Source organism: Embiotoca jacksoni, unplaced genomic scaffold (assembly GCF_022577435.1).
Source record: "Embiotoca jacksoni isolate LCO1_2020_lvr unplaced genomic scaffold, fEmbJac1.0.p SCAF_49, whole genome shotgun sequence".
Classification (NCBI taxonomy): Eukaryota; Metazoa; Chordata; class Actinopteri; family Embiotocidae; genus Embiotoca; species Embiotoca jacksoni.
Window position 1 is genome coordinate 322,367 of NW_027185402.1, and position 14,301 is coordinate 336,667.

The 14,301-nt window shown below is 42.1% G+C and overlaps 2 protein-coding genes across 3 annotated transcripts; one reads left to right on the forward strand and one right to left on the reverse strand.

Moving 5' to 3' along the window:
* Positions 1-543: 543 nt before the first annotated feature.
* zdhhc21 (zinc finger DHHC-type palmitoyltransferase 21) lies at positions 544-7,494 on the reverse strand. Of its 2 annotated transcripts, none has more exons than XM_069170293.1 (8): positions 7,421-7,494; positions 6,810-6,986; positions 6,582-6,680; positions 6,255-6,366; positions 5,057-5,195; positions 4,706-4,822; positions 4,045-4,088; positions 544-3,060 (listed from the first exon to the last, which is right to left on the reverse strand). In XM_069170293.1, the coding sequence occupies exons 2-8, from the start codon at positions 6,961-6,963 to the stop codon at positions 2,928-2,930; spliced, it is 798 nt and encodes a 265-aa protein (XP_069026394.1). In that variant the 5' UTR covers positions 6,964-6,986; positions 7,421-7,494; the 3' UTR covers positions 544-2,927. The 2 variants fall into 2 exon arrangements, with proteins under 2 accessions (XP_069026394.1, XP_069026393.1); XM_069170292.1 differs by having other exon boundaries at positions 7,250-7,487.
* Positions 7,495-8,232: 738 nt separating this feature from the next.
* On the forward strand, positions 8,233-14,249 carry plaa (phospholipase A2-activating protein). Its single transcript, XM_069170270.1, has 14 exons — positions 8,233-8,517; positions 8,807-9,000; positions 9,137-9,237; positions 9,449-9,569; positions 10,163-10,330; positions 10,720-10,855; positions 11,081-11,250; positions 11,347-11,498; positions 11,576-11,795; positions 11,910-11,975; positions 12,085-12,156; positions 12,407-12,514; positions 13,293-13,463; positions 13,570-14,249. The coding sequence occupies exons 1-14, from the start codon at positions 8,369-8,371 to the stop codon at positions 14,136-14,138; spliced, it is 2,397 nt and encodes a 798-aa protein (XP_069026371.1). The 5' UTR covers positions 8,233-8,368; the 3' UTR covers positions 14,139-14,249.
* The last annotated feature ends 52 nt before the right edge of the window (positions 14,250-14,301 follow it).

Genomic DNA, 14,301 nt, shown 5'->3' on the forward strand with positions numbered 1-14,301 from the left:
CAAACAGAAAATGAACAAATTGAAGAAAATATACAGATCTGTACTGAGTGCCCTGGGGGACGGCAGGTAACACCTGCGAGGGAGGGAGGGAGTGATAAAGCACAGCATCTTGGAAATGTTCACACCTCCAGCTTCCTGCAGCTTTCAATTCAAATAAAATGAACTCAAGTCTTTCCCTTATTAACAACATGACGTGTAGAGGCTGTCTTGTTGTTAATTGTTTAATTAAGCAATTATTTGTTGAAAATAGGTGGTACAACTACACACCACAGCTTCAGTAGTGTTGCTCTTGGCAGAGGTTACTGACAAACTGACAGACGCTGAAGTTAGGCAAGTCATGAGTGCAACCCACCCACCATTTTATAAACTTCGCAATACGTCAGCTTTTCACTACTGTTGTAACAATAAGGATGGCTTTACTGATGCACAATGCTTATTGCTTTCAAAAAAATTATTTAAAGAAATTGTAAACGTTACATATGACTTTTTTGTGTGCCCATAACACACAATTGTCCCCCTCATTACACCCCCCCCCCACCACCACACACACACAAAAAAAATAAAACATCCAAGAACCTGAATATGAGTTGTAAAAACCACTGAGCAAAGTTCTCAACACACACTCATGCAAATGCAAACAACCTGGACAAACCACACACATCCAATAAAACAACTTCAAGTGAAGACATCCTTTCAAAAGTGAAACAGACCGTGTGCCGACGTGAAATTCAGTGCATAATATTGAACCGCTACCTTCAGAAATTTGGTGAAACATGCATTTTACCGGATGCTTGCTGACTATTGCAACGTTTCCCCAGGTCTTTGGCTTGTATGGAGACCATACAATAATGATGATTAACCATAAGAGTCAAAAGAAGACCTAGACAGGCACTTAAAACTACTTGGATATTGAAATATTTTCCACACTTGATAAGCTTTGTTTACATACAGGTTTAGCTAAGACAAGTATAATAGTCAATGACAACCACGCAATGTTAGTATTAATATCATCACTTTAAGTATCCTGTTAAAGAATTGAATAAAATCTCTAAACAGCTCAACAACAGAGTCACGGCAGAACCACCATAAATAATTTTTGTTGTATTGTGACGAGTGTCAGCCAGCTCTATGTCATCACAAGTAGACTAATCCGCTAGTTTTTGGATTACTGATAAAGATATGCACGTATAAATATTACTTATTCAGAAACATTAAAGACATAACTATGACACCTGCAGCACAAAATTGATCATTATAAATCACAAATAATTTGGCAAGCAAATAAAATAAAAGACATGTATTCAAGTTATTTGTGCCAGCGCACTGTGCTGGAAGTGCTACGGTTGATCGAGCAGATTTCAGCTGAACACGCTGCTTTAAAGGGGTAGGTCAACAGTGTGGGAAACACATAAAGTCACTTTCCTTTTTTTTTTGTAGAGTAAAATAAGAAATTTGTAACTATTCTCATGCCTGTCATGAAAATGTGAAACTCCTGCCAGCAGCTGACTAGCTTAGCTTTACCCCAGCATCAAGATCAACAATAATGCTTGGCTCTGTCCAAAAGTAAGAAAACCCTCCTTCCAAAAGCGCACGACTAATTACACATTTATTTCATCTGTACAAAAACCTGTGTAAAAAAGTGTAAAATAGACAAGTTGTGTTTTTTTAAACATGGTAGTTTATGTTTCCATGCTTTCTGTATCTAAACTAACCAGCTAAACTAACCAGCTGCTGGCTGTAGTTTCAGAGTTAGTGTTCAGACATAAGAGTGGTATCGGATTTAAAGCAGCAGTGTGTATGCGGCTGTACAATATGGCGGGCTCCATGGAAGAGGACCTGCTTCCTATGTGGACATGAAGGGCTCAATCTAAGGTAATAGCAACACAACCATTCTTAATTTCAGAAAATTATACACAAATGAAAACATAATTATGACTATTATGTTCCATTTATTCCTTTAGAGCCTCCTAAATCATACCGGTCCTTTAAGTTATCTTAGAAGACATTATGTGGCTCAAACCCCTTCAATAAATATTTAACATCAAGTTATGATCAGGTGACATGAACTGGCTGTGGAATGTTATACTGAGAAAAACAAGATTACACAGCAGGTTAAACTTTGACATTTACAGCATAAGGTTGATTGTATAAGCTAGTGTCTAGCTTGGAATTTTCTTTACAATGGCAAAGTGAAGTGTTAACTAGCCGCTTTCGTTTAGACAGCTTCATTCCCGTGTCACTAAAGTATCACATATCAGTATGCAAGTTATCATTTCTTTGTTCTGTGGCCATGCTTCATAAAACAACGCTTTATCGATAAAACGTTCATAGAACAAGGCAAGAAAACATTCGTGAATCATCAAATGATAATCAGATCCCTTCACAACAAATTTCCAAAATGGAATAGGCCAGAAAACATAAAACAGAAGCACTGCTCATGTGCGACAAATAAAAAGGACATCGATAAAAGAAACAAGGCACAAACTTCATACAAAAAAATGCCTTTCTATTAGACATACGGAGGTTTGTTACCCTAGTTCTGTCTGTAGTTGATTAAAGGTAAAGGCTCTTTATTAAAGTAACCTGAGAGGGGTCCCTTTCGCCAGCTGCTTTCAGGTGAAGTAGCAGTCACAGTGAGTCAAAAAAAAAAAAAAAAAAAAAAATCCTATCACTTCCAACGGTGTTTCTTTACCCTGTTTACTGCCAGTCTAGGCCTCGTAGAGAAAGGCTTAAAAAAATTTAAAACAATAAAAACCAAAAAAAAAAAAAAAAAGTATTTGTAGTATCCACTGACAAACCAAGACTGCTGGCCAACTCTCATTGCACAAACGAGGACGGTGGAGGCAAGCCGATGGATTCTTGAGTGCGTATACAGTGTTTCATCGTGGCAGCCCGGAGCATCTGTGCAGGTAGGAGACACTGGAGTGCTACACGTGGGTGCGGAAGAGGTGGCCGGCTTGGAGTGGCTGTCTGTTTCGGATCGGGACGAACCACAGGAGCTTCCAGCGAGTGCCGCAGACTTCAGCCAGCGCCCACTGCCAGGATCTCTTTGAGCCATATCTGATGAAAGATGATAGGGTAATTATACACGTGTATGATGAGAGAACTTTAAAGAAACAGTCCATAGTTTGGGAAACATATCTCTGTTCAGTATGATCTAGCGGCCTGTTAACCGGAAACAGCCTTACTGTATAGCCTTACATTTAACGAGTAGTTATGAGAGTGTTATGTATTTTCCCTAACCCTGACCCACTCCTCCAGGAAGTGATAAAGGAAGCATATTTCCCCAAGTGTCAACCCAGTTCTTAAGTGCAACTGTCACTGATACCGAGTGTTGGGAGTGACTAGTTACTATAAACAGATGTAATTGTAATCTTTCAGTTCCTGGAGACGAATTAGTAATTAAATTGCAGTTGCTTTTAAAAATGTTGGTGTTTACAAAGGGGTTACATGGAAATATATTGTTTTTGGTAAAAAAAAAAACGTATATAGAGAATATAATATTCATTATTTTTGCTGCGCAAGAAGTCTATGTCAGGCTCTAGTCGTTTGGCAGTATGCACTCAAATTTTGAAGGTGTTTCTATTTGGTTCTCTTGTTTGAATTTGCCCCGCTTCTCATCTGCCAATCAAATCAATGCGCATTGCTCGAAGTAACCACACCGAGGCGGTTTGGCCATGTTGTCAGATAAGACTAAGAGATATTTGAAAAGAGTCCCGTCAGGGACCAGTGAAAAAACTGTGTGTGTAAGACTTGTGATTTGTTATGGTGGGTGTACTTTAAAAGGTTTCATGAAATAGGTTTTATCTGAAGTTTGACAGTAATCAGTGTTGATTGTGGTGCTTTTCAGCTTTATTGCCCAGTTTAAAATATTTATTAGAAAAGTAATCAAATGTAATCAGATTAAATCAAATGTAAATGCAGAATACTTTGATGAAGTAATTAAAATAGTTACATTCCTTACTTCATACACAGGGTAAATAGTAATCTGCAACCAGTGACATTTCAATAGAACCTACGACAAACTGAGTTAATCAGACTCACATTTCATTTGAGAAGTGAGCCATTTTCTCAATGGTGGTCATATCCTGTAAAGAGGAGGGAAGGGAAAGAAAGAGTGGATCATTTTTGCAAAAATAAGTTGATTAAATTTTCACCTGACCAGCCAAAAACAGTTGCAACGCCATGTATTATTTTTCTGAACAACAGCTTGATGTTTGCCACCTCCTCATGGAGGCCAAGTGCACAACAGCTCTGCACCGATGAAGGTGTAGGAATTAAATGATTTTAATGTCAGCAAAGTTATGAAAAATGAATGTCTTTCAGGTTAATTGCTGCCATTTACAGGTTTACAAAGACATGCACACTCACACACTCCTGACTTTCTCTCATGTTTCTTTTCTATTGATCACTGCATTACCGGCATTGATTGTTTTATTTCGGTATAGTGTGTCATGTCGATCTGTCTGAAGTTCTCGTCTATTTTAAAAAGAAAGAACTTGCTTTATTACTGGAAATAAGACCTGTCATGCTTTATATACAGATCCTACGAAGTGATATTCAACAGTCATATCAGCCTGGACACATTTGCTGTTTTTAATAAAGAGAAGACACCACAGCAGGAAATGGATGGAGAGCTGGGCTTGAAATGTCAGTTGAAACAAGATAATGAGCTGCTCAGTTGTTGTTGTTATTCAGTACTCACGGAGAGGACGCCCGTCATCTGGGTGTAAAACAAGCTCGACATGCCTCCGAACATGACCACACCCATCAGCGCTGAAACTCGCAGCAGAGCCAGTTCATGACGTGTAGTAAACTTCTCCTGATCGAAGGATACAGAACGACCTGGTGTTAAACACTCTTATCTTAGACACTTAAAGCTTTGTGGCGACTTTCTCAGGAGTAAATTATTAACATCTGTGCTTTACCACTGTTGCAGGTGACTCTTACAGCTGTGACAAATGTGATAAAGCATTTTGTACAGCTATTGTGCTTATTTGTCAAAAAACTTGGATATAACTAATAAAAAAAGCAGTTTCAGTTTGTGTCTGTTTACCTGATCCTGTCCTGTCAGTGGCTGGAAATAATAGTATTGGCAGAAGTCCAGCACCAGTGTGAATAAACTGAGGACCTGAGTATAGAAACACAGCTGCAGGAAGAGCCAGTGGTTGTCCTCTCCCACACAGTTATTAATCCTGCAAGGAAATAAACTGGATTTAGGGTATGACCATGTATAACCCTTATCTACATCAGTATTGGACAACTGCGTGGCCTGTTTATATAATAACTGTTGTGCAAATAACAGAAATGTTTAGCCCCAATTACAGTAAACTAATATCAATCGTAGAAAGTGTCTTCAGTTAAGTGAAAACAGGTCAGAAACTGGCTTCGTTCAGGCTTTAGAGAATGGGTCTTGCCTTCACAGTAATATGACGTCACCTGTATGATTGTACGACTGTTATTCATCTGCTGTGTAAACTCAGTTTGTCATTTTGAAATCTGAATTTTGGAATTCTTCCTTGCATTTTTTTCATGAGATAAACTCTGGAATCTTAGGTAAGAACTGAATGAGTGAGTGCAGTGGTGGAAGAAGCACTCAGGTTCTTTTAAATAAGTACAAATATTAGTACAACAAAGTGAAAATACTCCATCGTAAGTCAAAGTCCTGCGTTCAAAACCTGACTGAAGTAAAAGTATGTACGCGTTATCAACGAAAATATACTTGATGTATCAAAAGTAATAGTACACACTATGCAGTAAATGTTTCCTGTCAGTGTTTTACTATTATACATGATGTTTTTGGATTAATATTATTGTTGCATTATTGTGCATTTTAGTGGTGTAGTAATTTAAGGTTGAGCTTATTTGATCTACTTTAAGTCCTGTTGGTTAGTCTAATCTACATTAATGGATGATATTCTAAAAGATTGTCTCGTTTCTGCTCAATAACAACCACGTATCTCTGAAAAGTCAACAAGCTCAGTAAAACAACGCATTTTCCAGCAAATACAACTGGGTTTTTAGAATATTTTATCTTAACGTAGCTGGAGAATTTTCTGAACCATTAAATTCAAAATCACCAAATTTGGAGAAAATTCACTTTTACTGGTTTCTCACTAAAACTGTCAGACTAATGTTGAGTAAAAAGTACAATGTTTTTCTCTGAGATGTAGTACAGGAGAAGTATAACGTTGTATAAGATGGAAATACTGAAGTAAAATAAAAATACTGTGTGTGTGTGTACGTGTGCTTACCAAGGACAGTGGTGGTCCATCCTGCGCACACAATGGCCACAACGACTGCAGTGGTGCGACCTTTTAGGTCTCATTAGGTTGCACTTATTGCACAACTCCCAGTGCTCTCTTTCTGTGACACAAAGACAACATATGTATTACCAAAAACAACCGGTAACGCACCAATTGCATCTTTAATCCCATCTATGTGGTCTAAGGACAGGTGTATAAAGATTTACGGATAAACTCTGAGGACACACACACACATGATCAGATGAGGAACTTTAAAAAGAAATGTAAGTGGTAAAGTTGGGATAACAAGTAAAGTGTGTGTTTATGTTTCCGTACCAGAGTGAGGTATGTGGGGGTCCACAGGAAGACGGCCGGGATCTGCTGTTGAAGCTCTAAACAGGGCCGCTACGCAGAGTGCTGACGCTATGTAGTAACCTGGAAGGCATACACAATGCTTAGTCTACTCGCAGTCATATATAGTCGTAGTCACAAATTCAACTAACTCGCCAACAACTTTGATGTGCTGTCAAAGAAATTCCTCCGCTGGAATCCGAGGACACTCACAAACAACAATGGCCCACGGGATGTGCCCTTCGTTGTAGTGTGGGAGTAAAACCAGCTTGGGAATGAAGAAAGTGTTGTAGAGCCAGATGCCAAACACCATGCTGATGCACAGCCAGCCCATCGGGTCCACCACAAAGTGCAGGCGAAGCTTCATGGCTGCTGGGACTCCAGGGACACCTATAGTGGAATTGAAACAGAGTGGGTAATCTACCTGGTCCCCCTCCTCTCTTACGCGTGCTTAATATACATTGATGACCAAACAGTGGACACGCCTGCTGCGTGACCGTAGCAGTCGCAACGCATTGGTGACTGACTAATAGCAAAATAGTAGGATTGATCATGTGACGTGTCCGGGTCGAGGACACACCAGGTCCTGCATGGACAGCACTGAAAGCCTTATTCTTATTATTGTGGAGCCTCGCCTGTTCCATCATTCATACCGGATGGGGCTCGGCTCTGTCGCCTCACTGTCTCAGCGAACATCCGCGGGCCGGCGTCACTTCATTCATCCGATGTGCGAAATACATAATTCAAAGTGTTAAGAGCTTCAGTCGTGATATTTTTTTTTTTTTTTTTTTTTTTTTTATGGGCTAAAATGAAAACACACTTACTTTTCTTGTCGCTGTCCTGCTCAGCATCCGCTCGCGTATCGGTGGAGCTTACTTCCTCATCCGAGCCTCTTTCTGTGGGCAGGACCGGACTTGGGTTTTGCTACCTGCAGTAAAACAAAAAAAAAACAACAAAAAAAATGCTTTTCCGGTTGGTGTATGTTAAGAAATAAAACACTTGAATGAACTATATTTCGGTGATTCAAAAAAAAAAAAAAAACCAAAAACATAATAAAATAACAAAAATAAATAACAACAAAACAAACAATATATGATAATTAGTTAACCGTTCAAACAGTTGTTTCAAAAGCAAAAATGAATAACACCTCAACACCAGATCCATTTTAAGATTCACTTATAAGTGATTCACATGTCCCAAAAAAAATAAAAAAATAAATGTAATTGTTTTCGTAGGGTATGAAGGATGGCGGGAGTCTTCTGCCCTTTTCCCACTGGCAAAGTCTCAGCTTTTATTTTTAACGTGGCCATTACCGGTTTCCGGTTTCATCCATATCGTTTGCGGTGACTTGATGCAGCTGTGCGGAGGGACAGGTGGGCGGTGGACTCGTCTGCAGTGTAACTGCACCACCAGGCAACAAAACAGTGTGCTGCTGCCCCCGATTAATGCAAGTTGAGGCGGTGTTTTGTTTTTAAAAAAAAAATTTTTTTTTTAATTAAATTAAATAGTATTTGCGAATTAAATATCTTATTAAAATGCTTTAAAATAAAAAATAAAAAAAACTATCCTATTTAATTGATTAAATTAAACGACGCCACTAAATTTGAAAGTGACGTTCCTTGCGTGCAATGACGTAGTTCCACTTCCGCTAGCATTAGCGGCTGGGGGTTTGTTGACAGCAACGCCGCTTAGCGCAACACTACTGTAGTAGTTTGATTTTGTTATTGGGGGGGGGATACAAAAAAAAAAAAAAAAGACATTTAAAAAAAAAAATGGCATCTTCTAACTCGTACAAACTCAGGTGTTCCATTCCGGGCCACGAAATGGACGTGAGGGGCCTCGCGGCTGCTGTTTTCCCGGAGGGAGCTTTCGTGTCTGTGTCCAGAGACCGAACCGGAAGAGTCTGGGTACCGAACTCCAGGTAGCATAAAGCGTTTAGCCCGCCAGCTGGTCGGCCGCGATTTTATTTATTTCAATAAATCCGCAAGACGAATAAACGCCAAACGAAATCGCTGAGTTGTGACACCGACGCGTCGGTCGCGCGGTGAGCCGGACGGCGGGCTGCTAACGGTTGCTGAAATCAGCTTCGTCATTCATTCCTCTCGGTTGATCGAATAATAATAATAAAAAAAAAACCCAGATTCAAGAGTTTTAATTCGCTGACTTTTCTGAAAACCGTGTCTCTTTGTGTTGTCTCCGCCTCCTTTCAGCCCGGACAAAGGCTTCACGGAGATGCAGTGCATGTCCGGCCATTCAAATTTTGTGTCCTGCGTGTGCGTCGTTGCGCCCAGCGAGACGCACCCTCGGGGGCTCGTCGCCACAGGTGGGAACGATAATAACATCTGCGTGTTCACGATGGACCAACCGCAGCCCCTGTTCACTCTCAAGGGTCACAAAAACACAGGTGAGTCGTCGGAGGGGGGGGGGGGGGTCCTCTTCTTCTGCACGCTTGAGGATGAACGTGTATGTAATGCAGGTGGTGGAGGGAGGGGTGGTGAGGGGGTGAGTTTGCAAATTTCTAACATTTTAATGTCCCGCAGTTTGCTCCCTGTCGTCTGGGAAGTTTGGAACCCTTTTGAGTGGCTCCTGGGACACCACGGCCAAAGTGTGGCTCAATGAGAAGTGCATGATGACTTTGCAGGTATGCCGAAGCTCCCGGGACAGTGAATTACACTCGGGGCCGCCCTCTCTGACATTTTTTTGTTGTTGTTTTTATTACATTTGCACTATTCCAGTTTACTTTATCTTACAGTATACTTTAACAGTAAATTCACGTATGCAGCTGTAATAAGCCAAACTAAAATCAGGGAGTGTGACGGAGCGTGTTGTCTGATTTGTGAATTTGACCACAGGACCACACGGCAGCAGTGTGGGCGGTCGTCATCTTACCCGAGCAAGGCCTTATGCTGTCTGGATCAGCAGATAAGACCATAAAGCTCTGGAAGGCCGGCCGATGTGAGAAGACATTTACAGGTGAGCCTTTGCGTGATGTTGTTATAATTATTTTTTTTAGCTTTGAATTTTAATTCGATATACGTGTGTGTGTATAGAAATGTAACTGACTGCTGATAGTTGTGAGTGATAGGACCTGTTTAGACAAAGGAAACTGTTTGAAGTTTGCCTCTTTTTGCATATCTGGTTATTGTAATCAGGTCATCCTGCCAACACGTTTTGTAGGGATTGATAGGAAGCAAAAATGATGTCGGAGCAAAACATTACAGTGGTGTCATTCATTGGTAAGTGGACATGAGGAAGGTCATCTTAAACTATTCATACATTATAATATTATATACTCGAAGGATTGTCCAGCAGCTATATCTCTTCAGTCCATTGGAGGCTGTAGCTCAGTCGGTAGAGTGGGTTGCACACCAATCGGAAGGTTGGTGGTTCGATCCCCAGTTCCTCCCGTCCCACGTGCCTCAGTGTCCTTGAGCAAGACACTGAACCCTAAAAATGGCTCCTGATGGTGTACCGTTGGTGTGTTGTAAGTTGCTTTGGATAAAAGCGTCAGCTAAATGTAATGTAATGTACAGCGTATGAAATCTTTTTGTTTCTTCTATTTTCAGGTCACGAGGACTGTGTAAGAGGACTCGCAGTGATCAGCAACACCGAGTTCTTCTCTTGCAGCAATGACACCAGTATCAGAAGGTGGCTGGTGACAGGCGAATGCGTACAGGTCTATTACAGTCACACCAACTACATCTACAGCTTAGCTGTCTTCCCCAATAATCAAGGTTTGTTCATTATATTCATATTTAAAGACATATGGGAGACTGGGAGACTTGTCATCAGTCCCTCCAGGATTTGGCAGAGGTTTTTTTGTGCTATCAAAAATCATCAAATTTTGCATCCGCTTTTCTCAAAAAAAATCAGTTGAATTTTTGTTTGTGGTAAAATTAGGGAATTAGTAAAAAAAAAAAAAAAAAGGCAAGTCAAAGAGAAATGATGGTGTTTTCATGAATTTGTGATGATTATTGCAATCGCAAGATCGCGATTTCCTGGAGGGCCTTTGCAATGTTTGTGTGTAACCAGACACTAATGCTTGGTCATCCTCTGAAGCAGCATCTATTTGTTTCAATGCTGTTCGATGGTAGCGGACTCACCGTTATGCTTTTCCCCTTAGACTTTGTAAGCACAGGAGAGGACAGGACTTTGCGGATATGGAGGAAGGGAGAGTGCTCCCAGACCATCCGCCTGCCTGCCCAGTCTGTCTGGTGCTGTTGTATTCTGCCCAATGGAGACATAGCCGTCGGATCAAGGTAACAGAGCTGCATTTGGCACGCCAGTGTGTGGACAGTTCGTAATAATTTCGCTGATCATGTTACACCATAAATATTTAAACACCTTTTTCCTCATACTGTTCTCTGCTTTCATTTCTGACTCCACACTCACATTCACACATGATAAAAAAAAATAAAAAATAAAAAATGAAGACGCGGTAGGTAATTCTGCCGTTAACTCGGATGCTGCTCCTGCGCCCACAGTGATGGCATCCTCCGTGTGTTTACGGAAGCTGAGGACCGCATGGCTGGCGCGGAGGACCTGCAGGCCTTTGAAGATGAGCTTTCCAAATCTACCATCGACTCCAAGACAGGCGACTTTGGAGACATCAAAATGGAGGACCTTCCTGGAAGAGAACACCTTGATGAGCCGGGTAAAAAAAAATATATATATATATATTATATTTGTTTCTATTTTATGAATCGGTGCACCTGTTCTGTGTGCTTGAAGATAGTTTTATTTCACCCAGGGAACCGTGATGGACAAACACGGCTGATCAAAGACGGACAGAAGGTGGAGGCGTATCAGTGGAGCGCCAGCGATGACCGCTGGGTGAAAATCGGAGACGTGGTCGGAGGCTCGAACGAACAGACCTCCAAGAACGTGATGTACGAAGGAAAGGTGAGGCCACAGGCGTAGTGACAGTGAAATGAACACCGCAGGAGAGCAGCCACCAATGACTAACGATCTGCCCTCAGGAATACGACTACGTCTTCACCATTGACGTGAACGAGGGCGGGCCGTCCATGAAGCTGCCTTACAACGTGTCAGAGGACCCCTGGCTGACAGCGCACAACTTCCTGCAGAAGAACGACCTCAGCCCCATGTTCCTGGACCAGGTTGCCAATTTTATCATCGAGAACACCAAAGGAGACGTGGTGGGACCGGCCCAGCCTGCTGGTGGTGACCCGCTCACTGGTGAGGCCGAAAGATGCCGACTCCGGCTTGTTTTTCCGCCTTTCAGAAACGGACAATATCTCATTACAACTTTTATTTTCCACACCGTGTTTTATATGTCTCTTTATATGACAGGAGGTGCTCGGTACATCCCCGGTTCTTCTGACAATAGGCCGGGCTTTGGAGCTGATCCATTCACAGGTGCGATATATTTCCTCCAAGTTTGTTTGTTTTTTTAAAAAAAAAGACTGAACATCACCTATGAATGCAGTTTCACAGCTTCTTCCTTTTTTTTTCTCTCTCTTCGCAGGTTCAGGTCGCTACATCCCGGGATCGGGCTCACACCCGAGTGGTCCTGCTGGTGTGCCGGATCCATTCACAGGTGAGTTACCGACTGAAGGAACCACTGAAAACAAACGACAGACTAAAGCAACACTCACAAGCAGCCGAGACGACGAGGTCATACCGCTGGCGTCTCCCGTGTTGGATTAATCTGTGACAGCCGTCCTGCGGTCGACTCGCGTCATTCGCATTCCTCCTTCGTGAAACTACAAGACCAGCTGTGTTTTGTTTTCTACCCTTTTCATGTTGATTGTTCTACTCATCGGACGATGCCCCTCGCTACTCTGCAGGAGGAGGCGCCTACTCCTCAGCAGCCCTGAGGCAGACAGCAACCAATATCTACTTCCCCAAGACTGATGGTGTGACCTTCGAGCAAGCCAATCCCTCACTGATCATCGGTGAGCGTTTTCAGTGATGCGCAGTCGACATGAAACCTTGCTGATTGATGTTGTTTACTTTTTTTTGGATGACAATAGAGTGACGTTTTCATTTGAAATCCTTCCAACAAGCTGAACTGAGAATTAACCAGAAACCTTCCAATGCATGTCTGTATCGTTTCAGTTGTCACAGCGAGACATTTACATTTGAAGATTATTTTGTCATTCATTGGAGTAGCTCCTGTACCAGGACAATATCACATCAAAACCAAATGACAGCACAGATTTATTAACTCTAATATTCCATTTTGAGATTCTGGAAACTTAAACTGTGTCCATAAAATTTTATTTTCAGGTCCTCTGGCCTTTTTCCCCCCCCCCCCTTTCTGAGTGATGATGTTTTGGTTATGTCATGTTAAAATGGTGTTTTTCATGTCTGTCATCTTCCAATGCTTTGAAGTCAGCGGTGCTCAGTTACTTTCATGTACCACTCAGGTTTTAGCAAAATTTTAATCAAAATCTAATGATGGTGATCCAGTGGGAACTGACTTTTTAAGTTTTAAATTCTTATTCAGTATTTTCTAACAAAATAATTGTTACTTATTTATTCATGCATATTTTATGCCATATAAATATATAATATATCATTATATTGTATCCATTACATGTGAACATTTTTGAGGCTTTAACAGTAAACCTTTTTCCGTTTATTTCTTGTCACGTACCAGAAGGTCTTTTCCCCTGGTTCATTAGAGAGTTCTTGCTGTGTTATTGAATCATTTGTTCTTTTTCTCACCAGCCAAGTTGAAGGAGCTGAATGGGGCGGCCCCTCACGAGCACAAGCTCGCTGAAGAAATTCTGGAAAGCCTCGAGAGGCTGCTGGTGTGCGTGTGTGAGTCCGGCTCCTCTGACCCTCCCCCGACCATCCAACAGATCAACCTGCTCTGGAAGGCCTCTCACCTGCCCGAAGGTAAAAAAAAAAAAAAAAGCTTTTTGTCCTTACAAACAAACTTCGTGGCATGATTCGAGAGTTTCTGTACACTAAAGCAATTCCCCAATCTTCCCATGTGTTCTAGACATTGTGTTTCCTGTCCTGGACATTATGAGGCTGGCAGTGCGCCACCCGCAGGTTAACGAGACCCTCTGCGGAGAAGCAGAGGGAGTCCAGCTGTGCAACCACCTGCTGAGCCTCATGAGGCCCGAGGGGCGTCCTGCCAACCAGATGCTGGCGCTGCGGACTCTGTGTAACTGCTTCATTGGCAGGCATGGCCGAGCCCTCCTCATGGCCCAGCGTGAAACGGTGCTATCACGCGCTGCCGACCTGGCCACCGTCTGCAATAAGAACATCCACATCGCCCTGGCCACTCTGGTGCTTAACTACGCCGGCTGCCTGCATAGCCAGCCGGATCTCGAGGCCAAGGCCCAGTGCCTGTCTGTGGCCAGTAGAGCTCTGGAGACGGTACAAGACAAGGAGGCTGTATTTAGGCTGCTGGTGGCCTTGGGAACCACTGTGGCCTCAGACCAGACAGCCCAGGACCTGGCTCGCTCCTTGGGCGTCAACTCTCAGATTACCAAGTACACATCAGTCTCTGATCCATCAAAGGTTGGCGAGTGTTGCCAGCTGGTTTTAAAGGAACTACAATGATGTGAATGATTAGAAAAAGGAGCATTTCTTTCTATTACTCTGTTCTGATTAATCAGTTGTGGTGGCTACTTAAATAATTGTACGTTCTGCAATAAAAAAAAAAGGACTCCTTGTACTTGTCTGTGGTCTTTTCTCACTCGAACACCTTTTCAAACAACAACAA

What these genes read in the sequence shown, in the direction of transcription:
- zdhhc21 (XM_069170292.1), bottom strand. Translation starts at nt 7,292, where the DNA reads ATGTTCGCTGAGACAGTGAGGCGACAGAGCCGAGCCCCATCCG. An exon ending in ATGGACCACCACTGTCCTTG is followed by an intron (nt 5,196 to 6,254) that starts GTAAGCACACGT and finishes ATTTCCTTGCAG; the next exon opens with GATTAATAACTGTGTGGGAG. An exon ending in CACTGACAGGACAGGATCAG is followed by an intron (nt 4,823 to 5,056) that starts GTAAACAGACAC and finishes TCCTTCGATCAG; the next exon opens with GAGAAGTTTACTACACGTCA.
- plaa (XM_069170270.1), top strand. Translation starts at nt 8,369, where the DNA reads ATGGCATCTTCTAACTCGTACAAACTCAGGTGTTCCATTCCGGGCCAC. An exon ending in ATGTGAGAAGACATTTACAG is followed by an intron (nt 9,570 to 10,162) that starts GTGAGCCTTTGC and finishes TTCTATTTTCAG; the next exon opens with GTCACGAGGACTGTGTAAGA. An exon ending in TGGAGCTGATCCATTCACAG is followed by an intron (nt 11,976 to 12,084) that starts GTGCGATATATT and finishes CTCTCTTCGCAG; the next exon opens with GTTCAGGTCGCTACATCCCG.